General features: G+C 37.9%; 1 protein-coding gene across 1 annotated transcript in view; it reads right to left on the bottom strand.

The window, feature by feature from the left end:
• Positions 1–67: 67 nt before the first annotated feature.
• The window catches only part of LOC138851797 (endosome/lysosome-associated apoptosis and autophagy regulator family member 2-like), a gene marked incomplete at its 3' end in the record, with an annotated part of 66527 nt that continues 44295 nt past the window's right edge, over positions 68–22299 (bottom strand). The window contains exons 11-13 of the mRNA XM_070081272.1: positions 15223–15355; positions 12395–12517; positions 68–193 (exon numbers count right to left, since the gene is read on the bottom strand). Of these exons, the coding sequence (XP_069937373.1) occupies positions 68–193; positions 12395–12517; positions 15223–15355 (382 nt within the window). The remainder of the gene's footprint in view (positions 194–12394; positions 12518–15222; positions 15356–22299) is intronic.

Raw genomic sequence — 22299 nt, 5'->3', positions numbered from 1 at the left:
CCAATAGAAATAAAGAATTTGATCTTAATAAATTTAAAATGTATTTACAGGAAGATGATTTGCTTACTGCTATTTTGCTATGTTTAAGTTTGCTAAGGATACCCCGAGGAGGAGCCTGCGTAAACTGTACATCCTCCTCTTCACCGTCATCCAGAGCACATGATTCTGCTGGTGGCAGTTCAATCATTCCATCCTGAAAAAAAAAAAAGTTTACTAGCATGTAATAAAACTTAAAAACTCTTGAGAGTAAGCAAACAAACATTTTATCTCTTTGTGCATTATCAAAAATGTAGTTTACACATAATAAAATATTGTTGAAACACAAAAGAAAGTCACTAGAATGCATATGTATTTTATGCAGAGTAATCCTAATGCTGACAGACTACTTAAGATTAAACATAGGTATTGGGTGGTACAATTTTAACTATGGATTATTACAGAAAAGAGACAGCAAAAATAGTACAAATTTAAGTATGTATTAATACTTTAAACTGATTCAGTAAGCAAATACAAGTACTGGCTGGGACACCCAAGCATACTAATTATAAGGGTAGATAAAGATACAGTTAAATAAAACTGAAATACCAGCAGAAATTTTTTATTTTTTTACAAGATGATGGAACTGCATTTTTAAATCGTAATTTTTTTTTTTAACAAGTCGGCCGTCTCCCACCGAGGCAGGGTGACCCAAAAAGAAAGAAAATCCCCAAAAAGAAAATACTTTCATAATCATTCAACATTTTCACCTCACTCACACATAATCATTGGTTTTGCAGAGGTCCTCAGAACACAACAGTTTAGAAGCATATATGTATAAAGATACACAACATATCCCACCAAACTGCCAATATCCCGAACCCCTCCTTCAGAGTGCAGGCACTGTACTTCCCATTTCCAGGATACAAGTCCGGCTATATAAAAATAACCAGTTTCCCTGAATCCCTTCACTAAATATTACCCTGCTCACACTCCAACAGATCGTCAGGTCCCAAATACCATTCGTCTCCATTCATTCCTATCAAACACGCTCATGCACGCCTGCTGGAAGTCCAAGCCCCTCGCCCAAAAAACCTCCCTTACCCCTTCCTTCCAACCTTTTCGAGGACAACCCCTACCCCGCTTCCTTCCCTTACAGATTTAAATGCTCTCCATGTCATTCTACTTTGATCCATTCTCTCTAAATGACCAAACCACCTCAACAACCCCTCTTCAGCCCTCTGACTAATACTTTTATGACTTCACATCTTCTCCTAATTTCCACACTCCAAATTTTCTGCATAATATTTACACCACACATTACATACTCATGTAAATCACTTTTCAACATCTAGCCTATTCTTACTACCTGATATTTTAATCTCAACCACCTGATTATATTACTATATTACAAATGAAAATGAACTAGCGAACTTTCTTCATGATGCAAACATTACAGAGTCTGACTGATATTAGTGACCAAACCATTGTACTATGTTAGTGTATGTTATTTATTTTTATTATCACACTGGCCGATTCCCACCAAGGCAGGGTGGCCCCAAAAAAGAAAAACTTTCACCATCATTCACTCCATCACTGTCTTGCCAGAAGGGTGCTTTACACTACAGTTTTTAAACTGCAACATTAACACCCCTCCTTCAGAGTGCAGGCACTGTACTTCCCATCTCCAGGACTCAAGTCCGGCCTGCCGGTTTCCCTGAACCCCTTCATAAATGTTACTTTGCTCACACTCCAACAGCACGTCAAGTATTAAAAACCATTTGTCTCCATTCACTCCTACCAAACACGCTCACGCATGCCTGCTGGAAGTCCAAGCCCCTCGCACACAAAACCTCCTTTACCCCCTCCCTCCAACCTTTCCTAGGCTGACCCCTACCCTGCCTTCCTTCCACTACAGACTGATACACTCTTGAAGTTATTCTGTTTCGCTCCATTCTCTCCACATGTCCGAACCACCTCAACAACCATTCCTCAGCCCTCTGGACAACAGTTTTGGTAATCGAGCACCTCCTCCTAACTTCCAAACTACGAATTCTCTGCATTATATTCACACCACACATTGCTCTCAGACATGACATCTCCACTGCCTCCAGCCTTCTCCTCGCTGCAACATTCATCACCCATGCTTCACACCCATATAAGAGCGTTGGTAAAACTATACTCTCATACATTCCCCTCTTTGCCTCCAAGGACAAAGTTCTTTGTCTCCACAGACCCCTTTTCCCCTCATCAATTCTATGATTCACCTCATCTTTCATAGACCCATCCGCTGACACATCCACTCCCAAATATCTGAATACATTCACCTCCTCCACCTTCTTCACTGCTTTCAGTAACCTACCTCCTACACCATACACCTGCAACATCTGCCACATTGCCCCCCTATCCACCCTGTCATACGCCTTTTCCAAATCCATAAATGCCACAAAGACCTCTTTAGCCTTATCTAAATACTGTTCACTTATATGTTTCACTGTAAACACCTGGTCCACACACCCCCTACCTTTCCTAAAGCCTCCTTGTTCATCTGCTATCCTATTCTCTGTCTTACTCTTAATTCTTTCAATAATAACTCTACCATACACTTTGCCAGGTATACTCAACAGACTTATCCCCCTATAATTTTTGCACTCTCTTTTATCCCCTTTGCCTTTATACAAAGGAACTATGCATGCTCTCTGCCAATCCCTAGGTACCTTACCCTCTTCCATACATTTATTAAATAATTGCACCAACCACTCCAAAACTATATCCCCACCTGCTTTTAACATTTCTATCTTTATCCCATCAATCCCGGCTGCCTTACCCCCTTTCATTTTACCTACTGCCTCACGAACTTCCCCCACACTCACAACTGGCTCTTTCTCACTCCTACAAGATGTTGTTCCTCCTTGCCCTATACACGAAATCACAGCTTCCCTATCTTCATCAACATTTAACAATTCCTCAAAATATTCCCTCCATCTTCCCAATACCTCTAACTCTCCATTTAATAACTCTCCTCTCCTATTTTTAACTGACAAATCCATTTGTTCTCTAGGCTTTCTTAACTTGTTAATCTCACTCCAAAACTTTTTCTTATTTTCAACAAAATTTGTTGATAACATCTCACCCACTCTCTCATTTGCTCTCTTTTTACATTGCTTCACCACTCTCTTAACCTCTCTCTTTTTCTCCATATACTCTTCCCTCCTTGCATCACTTCTACTTTGTAAAAACTTCTCATATGCTAACTTTTTCTCCCTTACTACTCTCTTCACATCATCATTCCATCTCTCTTCACATCATCATTCCACCTCTCTTCACATCATCATTCCACCAATAGTGTATGTTATTATGCCATTATTGAACTAATCCCTGTACTATCACCTCCTAGATAGTATTTACTACCTCATTATCCCATGTGTCCTACAGTTCCTTGTGTGACCCAATTTGTGTTATCTTCCCATATTTCCTGTTCACAATTTATTACTTGTTAATAAGATACTTACTCTTTAATAATATCTGTATTACCATTTATTCCTACTTAAGCACTGTTATAATTCTTCTATAATCTTACCTAAATTTCCCTTTGCTCCTAAACTACAAATAACAAACTAGTGTATGTTCCTACTACACTACAGTGCAGTTCCTTGTACCATCTTCCACTAGCTAGTATCAACTACCTCAAATAATATTTCTTTAGTGATATTAATTGCTCAAACTTTAAGTTACAAGGCAAATCTTACTCTCAGATTAATTTCATAACATAATGTCAATCTATTTAAAGGTTGTTTTTACCAATACTTAATTTAGTCCCTTTTTACATTTCTACTGAAATAATTCTCTATATACCAATACATTGTACTGCCCTTTATTCAGTAATCGCTATACTCCTAGTTCTAACAACAATTAAAGAGAAACTTTCAGGAGATTTAATACTTTTTCCCTCTTGTCCATATAGTCACATTTATTAAAATACTCCAGGTGCTATTGACTACCTCAGGTGCTATTGACTACCTCAGGTGCTATTGACTACCTCAGGTGCTAATGACTACCTCAGGTGCTATTGACTACCTCAGGTGCTACTGACTACCTCAGGTGCTATTGACTACCTCAGGTGCTACTGACTACCTCAGGTGCTACTGACTACCTCAGGTGCTATTGACTACCTCAGGTGCTACTGATTTTGTTTTAATACATTCTTGTTTTTAATACATTCTTTTATTATTATATTCACTAGCTCCTTTATTCTAGCTGTAAATATCTACCGTAGTTCATAAACTCACATTTGTTGAAATAATTAAGGTGCTATTAGATGCTTAACCCTTTGAGGGTTTTCGTCGTACTAGTACGTCTTACGCGTAGGGGTTTTTGACGTACTAGTACGCATAAATTCTAGCGGCCTCAAATCTCGCGCGAAAATGCTGGTAGGCCTAGGTGTGAGAGAATGGGTCTGCATGGTCAGTGTGCGCGGTAGAAAAAAAATCTGGGACCCAGTGGTGCATTGTGGGAATGCCCTCTTAGTAAACAATGTCCACCATGCCTCGCGGTAAGAAGCTCCTCACTCCTCGGCGAATTGGGACACTTTTGTTCCCCAGTGACAGTTCTAATAGTGATGGAAGTGCCAGTGAAGATGAGTTTCGTGGTTTTAGTGAGGTTTTGACCGAAACTAATGACCATAATATCGGTAATAGTGAAGAAAACCCAGACGACCCTCAGCCTTCCACCTCTGGTGCTGGGCCCTCGTGTTCACGTTCAGTTGTTCCAGAACCCAAGAGGAAACTTCTATTTTCCCAAATCCCAGACTCAGATGAGAGCATGGGTGATGATAGTGATAGTGAATATGAACTACAAGCTCTTCAAACTAGTTCCAGTAGTGATAGTGAAGTGCAATATTCCCCAGTGAAGCGTCAGTATATACGACGATATATGCGCTCTGGAAGTGTGCCATATGTTATACCAAGGGGAAGGAGTGTATCTCGGAGTACATCCCGTGGCTGTACAACAGGAACAGACAGCGAAAATGACGAAGATACTGTTGCAATTGGGATGGAAAATGTGCGTGGTGGTAGTGGTGCCGGCGGTGAGGCACCAGCAGTGGGCCATGCTGCCACCCACGCTGCCACCCACGCCGCTGCCTCAGCTGATCTAGAACAAAGGCCACCATCCCCCACTCCCCCACCACACCAGCCTCCACAACCACAACCTCCACAACCACAACCTCCACAACCACAACCACCTGTCATTGTCCAGTACCCACCAGCAGACCGCACCTGGGATTGGCAGGAAGCTGTCAATTTTGTTCCAAATCCCCACCAGTTTGATGGCAGTCAAAGTGGAATACGGCCATCTTGTGCACTTGGGAACAATGCCACTGAACTGGAATGTTTCGAGTTATTCTTTGACGAACCACTGATGAAAAGTATTGTCATGGAAAGCAACACATACTACGAGTACACCATGGCAAACACAATACTTTCACCAAAATCACGTCTACACCAATGGAAGGAGGCAACTGTGGCTGAGATGTATCTTTTCTTTGCCACAATAATGCTTATGCCACATGTGTATAAGCACAAAGTGAAATCATACTGGTCAACAGACCCCCTGATTGCAACACCAGGTTTCAGTGATATAATGCCAGTGAATCGATTTGTGCTAATGTTACGTATGCTTCACTTCTCAGATAAAACCAGGCCTGACAGAACTGACAGGTTATATAAGATTAGGAATGTGTTTGTGTATCTGAAACAGAAATTCAGTACTCATTTTTATCCCTTCAGGAAGCTTGTAATTGACGAGTCTTTGATTCTGTTCAAAGGAAGACTCTCTTTCAAGCAGTACATACCAAGCAAGAGGAAACGCTTTGGTATAAAGTTGTTTGTGCTTTGTGATTGTTACAGTGGTCTGGTATTGGATATTATTGTGTACACTGGAAGTTATACATTGCAAAATACCAGGAAGTTATTGGGCATCTCAGGTGATGTGGTTCGAACAATGATAGAACCATACCTTGGTAAGGGGCATATATTATATACAGATAACTGGTACACAAGCCCCTCACTCAGTGATTTTTTGCGAGTGAACATGACAGATGTGTGTGGCACAGTGCGTGCAAATCGAAAACATATGCCCAGGTTTGACGCTGGCACTCGCAGAGGTGAGGTGCAGGCGTTTGCTGCCAATGACATCATGGCATTTCGGTGGCATGACAAACGAGATGTCACACTGTTGTCATCAATTCACCCTAATGAAATGGCAGACAGTGGCAGGCAGCATAGAGAGAGAAATGAACCCATTCTAAAACCTGCAGCTGTGATTGATTACACCTTCAACATGCGTTCAGTGGACAAATGTGACATGCAGATTGGGTTTGCTGATTGTGTTCGCAAGAGTTATAAGTGGTACATCAAACTGTTTTTCCATCTTCTGGACATTTCCATGCTCAATGCTTATAATATGTATAAGATGAGCACCAGAAACAAACCACAGTACGGCGAATTCTGTTTGTCTGTCATCAGACAAATAGTATTCAAGTACCAAGGAAATGCACCTGCAATTGACCGCCCACCAAATTATCAACAACTACCTGCTCGTCTGAAGCATGGTGATCACTTCCTGGTAAAACTGCCTGCTACTGCTTTGAAGAAAAAGGCTCAGAAGAGGTGTTACGTCTGTTCACATACAAAAAAACGCCCACAACAACGCAGAGACACTCGTTTTATGTGTGAGGAGTGCAAAACTCCACTGTGCATGACACCATGTTTCAAAGACTTCCACAGGCTGCAGAACTTCTAGAAACATGTCCTGTGACTGTATATGTGTATATAAAATATAGAAAAATAGTAATAAACAACATTTCATATTGTTTGTTTGTGTAAATATTTTCTGTAAACAAAATAATGACAACAGTGTTTACGCCCTTATTGTGTAGTATTGAAAAAGAAATAACTTACAAAATACTGATCATGTTGGCCTCAGAGGCCATAAAAGTTACTCAGAAAAAGAAAAATTGAAAAATAATTGAAAATAGTACATAAAAAAGTAAATAGAAAAATACCGGGTGACGGCAGTCGGCGATGTTACCATATGTTGTTCAATTTTGGCAAATTTCACACCTCCATATCTCGGTAAGTATTGACGTTAAAATTTTTTTGTTTAGCCTATAATGTTTAGAAAAAAATACTCTATTTTTTCATAAGAAAAAATAATTTTTTTTTTTTTGAAATTTGGCCGACCCTGAGAACGAGTTTCGGAGAGGGCCTGTCGACCCTCAAAGGGTTAAGTGTATAACTGAATTATCTGTTCTGTAATGGTCCCTTTTTCTTTCAAATTTTTACGTTTTAGAATAATTAGTCTTATTCATAAGTCTAGGTGCTATTGACTACCTCAGGTGCTACTGATTTTGTTTTTAATACTGTACATTCATTTATTATTATATTCACTAGCTCCTTTATTCTAGCTGTAAATATCTACCATAGTTCATAAACTTACATTTGTTAAAATAATTAAGGTGCTATTAGATGCTTAATTGTATAACTGAATTATCTGTACTGTAATAATCCCTTTTTCTTTTAAATTTTTACAAGTTTTAGAATAATTACAGTCTTATTCACAAGTCTAGTTGTAGATTCAATATAACTCTTATATTATTCTACTTGGAAAATCTAGTTTATAAAACTACTCTTATCCTATGATTACAGACATAGATCCTGATGTAAACTTTTTACTAAATGAAATACACAAATCAAACAGTAACTGTAATTACTATACAGCAGACTAAGCAAAGACATTACTCAGTGCAAACAATAACATAACCATCTTTAACTACAATATCAGATCCTTGAGCAAACATTATGATGACCTCACAGCATTATTCAATTCCCTTCATTCCAAAATATCAATCATCACACTCACAGAAACCTGGCTTAAGCCTGATATTACAGATGTCTATACCATTCCTGGCTACATGGCCATACACAACTGTAGAACAGACCAGCAAGGGGGAGGAACAGCCATAAACTACTCAAATCAACTCAAATGCATCAATAAATCTTGCACAAGGGATGAACATGGAAAATATATCATAGCCAAATTTAAATCAAAAGACCTGCAAAAACCCCTCACAGTTATAAACATATACAGAGTACCACAGTCAAACATTTACCACTTTAGTGAAAAACTAGGAAACATGATTACTGATGCACACATGTATAAAGACCACCTACTACTAACAGGAGATTTCAACATAAACATACTACACGACCAGGACCCACAAGTAACTAAATTCACAAACACAATGAGTAACTGCCTGTTGCTACCAACAATATCTAAACCTACAAGAATCACCGAGACAAGCATCTCCTTAATAGACTACATCTGGACAAACACCATATCCCCTAACATATCAGGCATAATCACAGACACCACATCAGGCATAATCACAGACAACACTTCAGACCACTACCCAACCTTTCTCATAACTAATCTGGGCAAACTGCCACAAGACATCACTAAAGTAACCTTCAGACTACATAACGAGACAACAGTTAACAACTTTATAGCAGCTATGAATAACATCGATTGGCAAAATGAGCTCGAAACATATACAGATATGAATGAATGTATAAATAATTTTATAAAAAAAAGCCCAAAGCCTCTATAACAAACACTGCCCCAAAAAAACTAAACAGATCACAGCAAAGAGACTTAATAATCCCTGGCTAACACCAAGCATCCTCAAATCCATTAACACAAAGCACAAATATGAAAAACAGTATAGAATGGGTCAAATAACTAGAGAACAGTCTAAATGTTACTCATCAGCACTTACCAGCCTGATAAGAAGATCTAAAAAATTGTATTATGAAAATAGATTACATAACATCAAAGGTGATATGGAAAAAACCTGGAAAACTCTGTCTGAAATTCTTGGAAATAAAAAGTTATCCAAAAACAAAACAATCAAACTAACAAAATCAGATGAACCCCTACTCACACCTACTGAAACAGCAAACAGACTCGACGTTTTCTTCTCCACCATAGGTAAAAATCTAGCGAACAAAATACCAAGATTAAACACCCATCCATCAGACTACCTCATAGGTACCTACCCAAATACGCTATTCCTAGCTCCAACCAACCCCATAGAAGTTACGTTCATCATAAGCACCCTTAAAAACAAGGCAGGAGACATAAACAGCTTGCCTGCTTTTATGTACAAAAAAGCTTTTCAAGTATTGTCACCTATTATTGCAACACTCTTTAACAAATCCATTGAATCAGCTACCTTCCCAACAATCCTCAAAACAGCGAGGGTCACTCTGATCCACAAAGGAGGTGACCAAGCTGACTTGAATAACTATAGACCAATATCTAACTTACCACTGCTCTCTAAAATCTTTGAAAGATTAATTCATAGACGGATCTATTCCCACCTCGTCTCACACAACATATTAAACCCTTGTCAGTTTGGATTCAGGAATAATAAAAGCATGAATGATGCTATCATACACATGCTAGAACTAATATTTACCGCACTCGAAAAGAAAGAAGTCCTGCTGGGCATTTTCATTGATTTACATAAAGCTTTCGATACAGTCGACCATGAACTGCTGTACTCCAAATTAACGCACTATGGTATCCGAGGCCACTTCCTTAACTGCCTAAAATCACACCTTAGTAACCGAACTCAATATGTGTATGCAAATGATGCAAACTCTTCTACCCAACCAATCACAGCAGGAGTCCCACAAGGAAGCGTCCTCGGACCACTCCTCTTTCTCATCTACATCAATGATCTACCGAATGCATCACAGCTACTCAAACCCATATTATTTGCAGATGACACTACATATGTCTTTTCCCACTCAAACACAGTCATACTAGCAAACACAGTCAGTGCCGAATTGCAGAAAATATCTGCCTGGATGATGACTAATAAACTTACCATGAATACTGATAAAACCTATTTCATTCAGTTTGGAAACAAAGCTGCAAATGATCCGATTAACATAACACTAAATGGATCACCAGTCACAAGACTCACAGAGGGAAAATTCCTAGGTATCCACCTTGACAGTAGCCTTAAGTTCCAGACACACATACAACAAATCACCAAGAAAATCTCCAAGACTGTAGGCATACTATCAAAGATAAGGTACTATGTTCCACAATCAGCTCTCCTGACACTGTACCATACACTCATATACCCTTATCTTACATATGGAATTTGTGCATGGGGATCAACAACATCCAATCACCTAAAACCCCTCATAACCCAGCAAAAGGCAGCAGTAAGAATGATAACGAATTCCCACTCCCGCCAGCATACTCCACCAATTTTCATAAGTCTGAATCTGCTCACCATTAAGAACATCCATACTTATTCATGTGCCCACTACATACACAGAACAATACATGCAAATATAAACCCTCCACTCAAACTTTTCCTCACCAACTTAAACAGGACACATGACCACAACACAAGACACAGATCTCTTTTTGATATACCTCGTGTCCATATCACACTGTGTAAAAACTCTATGCACATAAAGGGCCCTAAAATATGGAATTCATTACCAGAAGATATTAAAGTAACCCAGTCTGAAAATCAGTTTAAGACTCTTCTCAAAAGCCGCTTAATCACCCTAGACTAAACGCTAAATACTCAGTACACACATACTCACCTATGTACTCCCACATCATAACTTCAACAATCACTCTGAACCTTTTACCCAATGTTGACAGGAATATAACTGAACCATTGTTTTCACAAAAAGCATTTTAGACTATATGAATATATCCTTTGTCTTATACAAATTTAATTCACTTATAATTAATAATCTACTGTTCAAATATGAAATAATTACTGTCCTACTGTACAACTATGATATAATCCTTAGTGTTAAGTAGTCTGTAAGCCAATAATGTTAAGTTGGCCCATAATGCCTAGGCATAATAGAGGCTCTCTTTGCATTGCAACCCACTATTGTAAATATAAAATCTCAATGTACTATTTGCAAAGACATCAAATAAATAAATAAATAAATAAATAAATAAATGACTGAATCAATTACTCATAATGTATCATTACACAATGCCTCAATTATTTCACACAGTAAGTGGCTATCTTTTAAACATACAATTATAACTGCATTCAATCATATTTTAATTGTATATAAACATTAATCAAACTAACTGCAAACTCGTCCATTATAACTTCAATGTATGTTTTAAAAGAAATTAAAAATTTAAAATATTTGAAAAAAATTCTTATAATAAGTGGTTATGAAATAAAAATTAATTTCTGAGCAAGGGTTCTTCAAGCCAGAGAGCAGCTAGTATGTTTATTCAGTTACAGGTACACATAAATACAGTACAGGTACACATAAATATGTACAGGTACACAAGAAGATCATTCAGCTCTCTGGGCAATAAAAATTAATACAACACATAAGAAAAACAATGATAAAACTAACAAACATACAAAGCTATAATGAATCAAAGGTATAAAACACTAACAAGTTGATGTATAAAACATGTGCAATATCTAGGTATCTTTATTTGAGATATGTTTTGCCTACCAAAGGGTTTATCAATCTAACATGGAGGCAAAAATAAAGGAGATTTATGCAGTTTAACCAATGAGGTGACCTCACATTGCCTTTTTATTTCTACTCTCTAAATTCCCTGCATCTTACTCACACCACCCATTGCTCTCAATTATTATTAGTTATTATTATTATTATTATTTGGGATTTTGAGGGAAAAAGGCTAATGGAAATTGTGTGGGCCTCAGCCTCCCCCTTGGAACAGCCACTGGTATTGCCCAAGAAGGGTAGGGAGTGAAGTCAGCCTCTCTCACCAGACACCTGCATTCAAACACCAAATGTCACAGGAAGCCTTGCACAGTGAGCAAAGAGTTCATAACCCCCCTTCCTCCTATGTGAACACCTCAGCATCACCTGGGTTGCCAGGTGAATGCCTAACCTGAAACAGGTAGCATAGGCCTAGCTCCTTACAGCAGATTGAGGGGAAGCTCACTAGATTCAACACAAGCTCTCAACAGGGAAAATATTGACTACACCCATGCAAAGCCATATTCACAAGTGGGGGAGCACCTTAAGAATGTCTAATGCCTGCTGAGCACTGACTTTGCATTTCTTTGTATGAGGACTATGCCAGGACCTTAATGTAGATCCTTACTACAAAAAAAAAAAGTCACTTGCTGCTCATAGGGAAGGATCACAACATGGAGAAGCATGAGGGGTTCCATCACAAAAATATGGCTTTGAATTATGAAAAAATGCATTCCTGTTTAATGCCCCTGAGGCCTATGAATTTCAAGTAGGTTCCCAGGGTACCCCCAAAAAAATACTGTAGTCATCTTTTTTCACCAAAGTTAAAGAACTACCTTTGAAGAAGCACTGGCTACCAACTTCATGTACTTGTATTCAAGGCGCTGGTTCTTCTTCCAGAGACAGAAAAGGAGTAAACAGAGCATTAAGGCCATGCTTACTGTGCTCAAAACAATTACCTGCAAAATTACGAAGATCAACAGATTTTAAAGAATTTAAGTAGAAACATTGATTATTTTTTCTAATTACAAAAAACTTTCAAAAATTCTTTATTTACTTGCCACAGGTTAGAGGGAAGATGCTCACAACATACAAGAGGCAGGTACTGTACTGAGAGGTACAGACAAGGTGGAGCAAACTGTTTGAAAGACATGGGACCAGAATGAAGGAACATCAATACAAACTAAAACACTGAAAAAGAGTCCAAAAGAGATTCATAAAAAATTTTTTAGACTGCGAGTAATGAGTGAAGGATATTGCTAAAGAAAGTTGTGGAGGAAGAGAGGGAAGGAGGATGAGAAAGAAACTGTTCTTTTGCTTCTCTCATAAAATATTTGGTCTAGTCATAATCATTCCTCTCAAGCACTGACATTCAATGTAATTTCACACACAATTTCCTCCTCTTTCCATTACCATTATTTAAATTCTATTACTATAATCACTCTCAATAAAATGTTCAGAGCACAATTTCTATACAGTAATATCTTTGTTGGGAAGTAAGTGAACTGGTGTCCAAATTTAAAAAAAAAAATAATCAGGAGGAAGCTCAGGGAAATGGGAGGCAATCATTTTCAATCAAGGAAAGGGAAGATTAGTTCCAATTTATTGGATCACAAGTCCTTCAACAGCATCAAGGAACATCCCTTGAGAGAATCTGAATACATAATAGATATGCTCTCAGTGGCCACTGTATTAGGTATACCTTTCCAGTACTGGGTAGGACCCCTCTTTGCCCACAGAACAACTGAATTCTTTGTACTGTAGTATGGATTCAACAAGGTGCTGGAAACATTCCATAGTGATTCTGATATATATGTTGACATGATAGCATTGTGTAGTTGCTGCAGATTTGTTGGCTGTACACCTCCCATTTCACCACATCACAAAGGTTTATACCAAATTCTAACCCTACCATTTGCATGTTGCAACAGAAATCACAATTCGTCAGATTAAGCGACGTTTTTCCAATTTTCACCTGTCCAGTTTTGGAGAGCCTGTGCCCACTGTTACCTCAGTTTCCTGTTCTTAGGTGAGAGAAGTGGTACCCAGTGTGGTCTTCTATTGCTCTCCTATCCACTTCAAGGGTAGATGTGTTGTGTGTTCTGAGATGCTCTTTTGCATACCACTCACAGAACTGCCATTCACTGGATGTTTGGTGTTTTTCACACCACTCTGTAAACTTTAGACTGATGTGCATGAAAATTCCAGATCACCAGTTTCAACTACCCTGCCTGGCGCCAACAATAATTCCATGGTCAAAATCACTTAGATCGCATTTCTTCCCCATTCTGATGTTTGGTCTGAACATTATTATTATTATAATCATAATGAAGCACCAAACTCTTAAGGGTCATGCAGCCAGGCAGGTCTGAACAATAACTGAACATTTTGACCGTGTCTGCATGCTTTTCGGCATTGAGGTGTTGCCACGTGATTGGCTGATTATGTCTTTAATAACCCAGCAAAAGGCTGCAGTGCGATTAATTACAAACTCCTGCATTAGACAACACACACCACCTCTTTTCAAGAGTCTTAACTTGCTAAATATAGAAAATATCACACTTATTACTGTGCCTACTACATATAGAGAACTCTATACTCTAATGTAAACCCTCCTCTCAAATTCTTCCTTAATAACTATACCAGAACACACAACCATGATATGAGACACAGATCACTCTTCGATATCCCTTGTGTTCATCTCTCCCTATGAAAAAATGCTATGCACATAAAAGGCCCAAAGATTTGGAATTCATTGCCAGAACACACTAAAGGAGCCCTGTCTGCAAATCAGTTTAAGGCCCTAATAAGAAATCACCTCATCACCCAAAATTAACCAGATAAACCGTACCTAATCATTACCAGTTTCTCAAAAGCTACTCATATTGTGTTGATGAATGCCCAACCACTTACTACTTCAAAATTAGGATGTCTGTTTTTTCATTGTTTTAAACAGTACTAGATTGTAACACAAAACATCATAATGTAAATTGTTCCATTGTAATACCAAATTTCATTGTTTTAAATAGTACTAAACTGTAATACATCATATTGTAAATTGTTTCAAACTCTTACATTGTAATACTTTAAACTTTATTAACTAATTCAATAGTGTAATAAGTCTCTACTAGACTTATCAAAACCATATAGCATTACCTGATAGAATATTGAGTTCTCCTGTACTCACTGTAACTCATCTAATGACCATATGAACTATGTATTATTACCTTACGAATCATAAGTTAATCTTTAAGTTTGCCCGAAATGCTCTGCATACAAAGGGGCTTTTGGCATGTACACCCAACTATTATATTCCTCTGTACAACCATGTAATTTGTCAAAATAAACATCTTAATCTTAATTTGAATTAACAAGTGAGTACACAAGTGTACCTAATAAAGATGCCACTGAGCGTATGACACTATATTTTTTCAGAGGAAAATGTTATGAATTAGGAATTTTAAGAACTGAATTTAAAAAATCTTTACTCTAAAGCAGTAAATTTTAAATTTACCACCTCTCTTATTCAGAAAATTCTAAATTAAAGAGTATACCAGAATTAAATTTATATAGTTTAGGAATCAATCATAAAATTCCAAATTTTAGAAATTATTCAGATTTTAAAAAATGAATAAGAGATGCTACTATAACAATATTTTCTTACCTCAACAAGGAATGGAAGTCTGGTGCTACAGGGAACAGAGTGACCACCAGGAATAGCATCTGGGGCACGACAGTTCTTGGGAGCAATGTAGTGCACTTTCTGTTTACCTCCTTCACACTCACCATGGACCACACTAGATCAGACATTAAAAAACATGTAATACTACAGTAATTAAAGCGTCTGTTGAATTTTTGAACAGCTCTAGTAGCAATGAAAGAAAAAGAAAAATTTATAATTATTTGTAGGCTCAGTACTGTAATAATAATACAGGATTCCCTATTAATTCATGAATTTCACACATTTGAAGAATTTTTCTCAGTATCTTCTCTTAATAACTGATAAAATTAGCATTTTTTAAATGCATTTTTTGGGGGGCATGGTGAATGACATATATTGAAAACTAGTTTTGGAATTTCATTCAAAATGAGTTGAGATTTCCTGTACCTTAATCTCTTTCCTTTTGGGGGATTTTTCTATGGATGTATTAACAGTATTAACAAGATTAGAGAAATAAAGAGATATGGCTAAAAAACAAAAAGAATGAAGAAACCAACAATAGGATTTTTTTGAAAATGGACCAAATACCTGTACTGATGAAAGATGTAAATATGAGAAGTCGTTATTCCTAAATGTGATAAATGGTTTAAAACCGACAAGTTGAAGATTGAGACACTTATGCAACATATGGGAATCTTTATTGAAGAAACGTTTTGCCACACAGAAGGGTGTAAGGAGAGGGGGAGTTTGAGGTAATCAGTCCCTTAGCCTGGAGTCGATATACTCAGTCCATCAATCTTGTAGAAAGTACAGCATAAGACTGTAGAAGTGGCTTATATACGCACTGTTGTCAGGTGAGGCGAAGCAGGAGGCGGTGGGGTCACAGTGGTACCATCCACTAGTCAAAGTAGGTCTTTGTCCAAAAGTTGGACAAGGTTGAAGAATTCTTTGTATCAAGAACTCTTCAACCTTGTCCAACCTTTATATAAAGGAACTATGTATGCTCTCTGCCAATCCCTAGGTACCTTCCCCTCTTTCATACATTTATTAAATAAAAATACCAACCACTCCAACACTATATCTGTACCTGCTTTTAACATTTCTGTCATGATCCCTACAGTTCCAGCTGCTTTACCAACCCTTTCATTCTAAGTAATGACTCACGCACCTCCCCCACACTCACATCCTGCTCTTCTTCACTCCTAAAGAGACGTTTTACCTCCCTGGCCAGTGCATGAAATTACTACCTCCCTTTCTTAATCAACATTTAAAAGTTCCTCAAAATATTCTCGCCATCTACCCAATACATCCAGCTCCCCATCTGCTAAATCCCCTACTCTGTTTTTAACTGACAAATCCATTCATTCCCTAGGCTTTCTTAACTTGTTTAACTCACTCCAAAATTTTTTCTTATTTTCAACAAAACTTTTTGACAATGTCTCTCCCACTCTATCATTTGCTCTCCTTTTGTACTCTCTCACCATTCTTTTATTCTCCATATACTCTGCTCTTCTTATATCACTTCTACTTTGTAAAAACCTCTCATAAGCTACCATCTTCTACCTCATAAGCTAACTTCTTCTTAGGTGTCCCATTGCTTGATCGCTAGCGCACTCAGCTCACACACTGAGGTCCGGAGTTCGAATCTTCTCCAGTGCAGCTGGAAAACATTAGGGACATGTTTCCATAAGCCACCTGCTGTCCCTGTCCCTCTTCACCCATCAGTTTAAAATGGGTACCTGAGTGTTAGTCGACCGATGTGGGTCACATCCTGGGACAAAACTGATCTAATTTGCATGAAATGCTCAGCATAACAAGCAGCTTTCTGTATAGTAGTATATGTCACTGATGTCAACTAGGCCTGAATACTATGTACATATATTTGTAGTAAATAAAGAATTATTATTATTATTATTACTTATCACACCTTTTACATCATCATTCCACCAATCACTCCTCTTTCCTCCTGCACCCACCCTCCTATATAAACTCTATAAACATGTACATCCTGAAGCCTACCCATCAACCTTTTATCCACCAATACATAATTTAACAAACTACTTTCATTATGTGCAATATCATAACGTGTATACTTATTTAGCCTCTTTTTCATAAAATATGTATTACTTATTACCAAAACTCTTTCTACACATAGTTCAATTAAAGGCTCCCCATTTTCATTTACCCCTCTCCCCCTAAATTTACCTACTACTCCTTCCACAACATTTTTATCCACTTTAGTATTAAGATCCCCAACCACAAGTACTCTCTCACTTGGTTCAGAACTCCCCATGCATGCATTCAACATTTCCCAAAATCTCTCTCTCTCCTCCACACTTCTCTCTTCCCCAGGTGCATAAACACTTACTATAACCCACTTTTTATATCCAACCCTTATTTTACTCCACATAATCCTTGAATTTATACATTTATATTCCCTCTTTTCCTGCTATAACTTATCCTTCAACATTATTGCTGCTCCTTCCTTAGCTCTAACTCTATTAGAAACCTCTGACCTAATCCCATTTATTTCTCCCCACTGAAGTTCTACCCCCTTCAGCTTTGTTTCACTTAAAGTTAGGACATCCAGCTTCTTTTCATTCATAACATCCACAATCATCTCTTTCTTATCATTCGCATAACATCCATGCACATTCAAACATCCCACTTTGACGATTTTCTTCTTTTTTCTTTTTAGTAAGTTATATGGGAAAAGGGGTTACTAGCCCATTGCTCCTGGCATTTTAGTTGACTTTTACAACATGCATGGCTTATGGAGGAAAAATTCTTATTCCACTCCCCCATGGATATGAAAAGAAAAACAATAAGAACAATAACTATTAAGATAAAATCAAAGAAAAACTCAGATAAGTGTGTATACATAAATGTGTACCTGCATGTGTAGTGTAACCTGAGTGTAAGTAGAAGTAGCAAGACGTATCTAAAATCTTGCATGTTTCCGAGACAGAAAAAAAGACACCAGCAATCCTATCATCATGTAAAACAAATACAAGCTTCTGTTTTACACTCGGTAGGATGGTAGTACCTCCCTGGGTGGTTGCTGAAAATGACAGATATCTTACCCAAATTACATTGCATAACCATGGGCTTTCCATGTACATATTAAGTAACAACATATAATGTAATTGTATGTAACGTCATGGAAAATAAACCTGTACATAGTTTTCAGTTCAGTTCAGTAACATTTTTTTCTTTTATAATATGCTTAACTGTTTCATGGAAAGTTGACCTACAACTGTTCTGACCTTTCACACAGCCAATTAAGACAATGACATGGTGAGTGCAAAAGTAAGCAAAATACACAAGCAATATTTTAATACACTACAGTAATATACAAATACATATGTGAGCAAGGTAATATTTATGAAAGAATTTAGGGAAATCTTAGCCAGACTTTAGTCCTGGAGGCAGGAAGGGCAGGGCCTGCTCTCTGGAGGGGTAGGGATGCTACAGACAGAAGGTAATCTGTCTGTGATGTCAGTACACTTTTGAAAAGATGCTGATTGAGTGAATGTTGATAAATATTTTCTTTTTTGGGTAACCCTGCCCTGGCAGGAGATGGGTGATAAGTTATGAAATGACATTATAAATGTGAATTTATCTTTTTCATATGAAATTTATAGAGTGCTACACATCATATGATAAGAAATACCTATAAATTGCATGACTACAGTTACATCCTACGATAACATCAGCTTTTCCTTGCCTAATGTAGATTTGCTTTATGCAAATTCACTATTACAAGATGTTTTATTTCTATTGATAATTCCACTCATGTGACTTAGATCTGCCATGTGCTATCAGTACAGTTCACAAAGCATACTAAAGATTGTTACATTACTACTGTATACAGAATTAAATGTTTATGGCCTGGCTGTGCTTAGTAAAGCTGCCATATGCCTGGAATGCATCTGCAGCACAGTACAGTACAAGAGTCACTCAGTACCAGTGAAAATTAAGATTGGAAAATTCTGAATACTTTCATATACAATAATTACCTATTTGTCATTACTGTATTTAACTGTAGGTACAGGAACAGAGCTACAGATGAGTTTGTGATGTCCCATCTTTAGCACTGTATTAAATTGACCATATTTTTTGTAACATTTCATGGCTGTAGTTCTTACTACTGCCTCTTGTAAATCATTCCAATGTTCAGTGCTCTTGTTCATTAATTTTTCAGTATCCCTTCGGTACCTTTTCATTCTTAATTTAAAGCTATGGCCACTTGTGCTTCCCTTACCTTATACAAGATGTACTTACTATGTCTCTTCATTTTCCCTTAGAAGCCACTAAGGGCACAGATAATGCCTTTGACATTATCCATGCCCTTATCCAGTTATGGATAATGCCTTTGGCATTATCCATAACTCATGTCTTTTAAAACTGATTGCCATTTTGTAGCACATCATTGAATGCCTTCTATCTTGTTCACATGTTCTATCATGTAAATACAACATACCACCACTTTATATTCCAATTTAGGTAAAGCACATATTGTGACCACCTTCATTGGCATTTCTCCAATCCATATATAGCAGTCCAATGAATTACAATGCTAAATGGTTCCAGATATATCATACCTCAACTATGGCAACTCAAACCCCAAAATATGCAATTTTATGGAAATCTGTTCCATGCCCCAGGAAGTGCAACTTTTACTATACTTTGGACTTGCAGGCACTGTATATCCCTTCATTTGCTTCTCTCTTATCAACAGTAACAACAGTCTTTCCATCTCTATGATAATTTTGTTCCTTAGATTCATCAGCCACTTAAGTATCTTTTTTTTTTTTTAAGTCGGCTGTCTCCCACTGAGGCAGGGTGACCCAAAAAGAAAGAAAATCCCCAAAAAGAAAATACTTTTATCATCATTCAACACTTTCACCTCACTCACACATAATCACTGTTTTTGCTGAGGTGCTCAGAATACAACAGTTTAGAAGTATATATGTACGTATTAAGATACACAACATATCCATCCAAACTGCCAATATCCCAAACCCCTCCTTTAAAGTGCAGGCATTGTACAGTGGACCCCCGCATAGCGAACTTAATCCGTGCAAGAGGGCTGGTCGTTATGCGAAATGTTCGCTATGCGAATTAATTTTCCCCATAAGAAATAATGGAAATAAAATTAATCCGTGCAAGACACCCAAAAGTATGAAAAAAAAATTTTTTTACCACAAAAAAATGTTAATTTTAGTACACACAAACTGAAAAAGGCATGCACAATTACATGACACTTACTTTTATTGAAGATCTGGTGATGATTGATGGGATGGGAGGAGGGGAGAGAGAGTGTTAGTGTTTAGAAGGGGAATCCCCTTCCATTAGGACTTGAGGTAGCAAGTCCTTTTCCGGGGTTACTTCCCTTCTTCTTTTAATGCCACTAGGACCAGCTTGAGAGTCACTGGACCTCTGTCGCACAACAAATCTGTCCATAGAGCTCTGTACCTCCCGTTCCTTTACGATTTGTCTAAAATGGGCCACAACATTGTCATTGAAATAGTCACCAGCACGGCTTGCAACAGCTGTGTCAGGGTGATTTTCATCCATAAAGGTTTGCAGTTCAACCCACTGTGCACACATTTCCTTAATTTTTGAAGTAGGCACAATGGATTCCACAACTGGCATAGGCTTCTCAGGGTTAGCCCCAAACCCTTCAAAATCTTTCTTAATTTCCATACTAATTCTCACCCTTTTTACCACAGGGTTGGCACTAGAAGCTTTCTTGGGGCCCATGGTCACTTATTTTCCAGAAACAGCACCGAAAACACTGTAATAATACGAAATATTCCGAGTGTATGCTTGAATGTTACCGCGGAGGCTGGCTGGTAAACAATGGGGCGGGTGGCACATGTGAGGCTGGCTGAGGCCGCACATTGGACGCGTCTCGGACGAAGGTCGCTGAGCGGGTTTTTGTCCACTATGCGGGGCAAAATTTTAGCGAACAAAGCGTTCGCTATGCGGATTGTTCGCTATGCAAGGCGTTCGCTATGTGGGGGTCCACTGTACTTCCCATTTCCAGGACACAAGTCTGGCTATATAAAAATAACCGGTTTTCCCTGAATCCCTTCACTAAATATTACCCTGCTCACACCCCAACAGCTCGTCAGGTCCCAAATACCATTCATCTTCATTCACTCCTATCTAACATGGTCACACACGCTTGCTGGAAGTCCAAGCCCCTCACCCACAAAACCTCTTTTACCCCCTCCCTCCAACCTTTTCGAGGACGACCCCTACCCCGCCTTCCTTCCCCTACAGATTTATACGCTCTCCATGTCATTCTACTTTCATCCATTCTCTCTAAATGACCAAACCACCTCAACAACCCCTCTTCAGACCTCTGACTAATACTTTTATTAACTCCACACCTTCTCCTAATTTCCACACTCTGAATTTTCTGCATAATATTTACACCACACATTGCCCTTAGACAGGACATCTCCACTTCCTCCAACCATCTCCTCACTGTAGCATTTACAACCCAAGCTTCACACCCACATAAGAGTGTTGGTACCACTATACTTTCATACATTTCCTTCTTTGCCTCCACAGATAATGTTTTTTGTCTCCACATATACCTTAATGCACCACTCACCTTTTTTCCTTCATCAATTCTATGTAATATTTTAAAATAAAGAATTAAACTAAGTCTGCCCGAAATGCCTAGCCATGCTAGGCGTTCTAGTGGTACACTCTGTAATCATCATTTAACTACATGTAAACCACACAATAACCAAATTCTGTAAATTCAACATTGTAATCCTTATAGAGAATAAACTTTGAATTTGAATTGAATTAACCTCATCCTTCATAAATCCATCCGCTGACATGTCAACTCCCAAATATCTGAAAACATTCAATTCTTCCATACTGCTCCTCTCCAATTTGATATCCAATTTTTCTTTATCTAAATCATTTGATACCCTCATCACCTTACTCTTTTCTATGTTCACTTTCAACTTTCTACCTTTACACACACTCCCAAACTCATCTACTAGTAAACCTTTGCAATTTTTCTTTAGAATCTCCCATAAGCACAGTATCATC

This window comes from Cherax quadricarinatus, unplaced genomic scaffold (assembly GCF_038502225.1).
Source record: "Cherax quadricarinatus isolate ZL_2023a unplaced genomic scaffold, ASM3850222v1 Contig2149, whole genome shotgun sequence".
Taxonomy (NCBI): domain Eukaryota; kingdom Metazoa; phylum Arthropoda; class Malacostraca; order Decapoda; family Parastacidae; genus Cherax; species Cherax quadricarinatus.
This window is presented reverse-complemented; position numbering and strand designations above follow the sequence as displayed.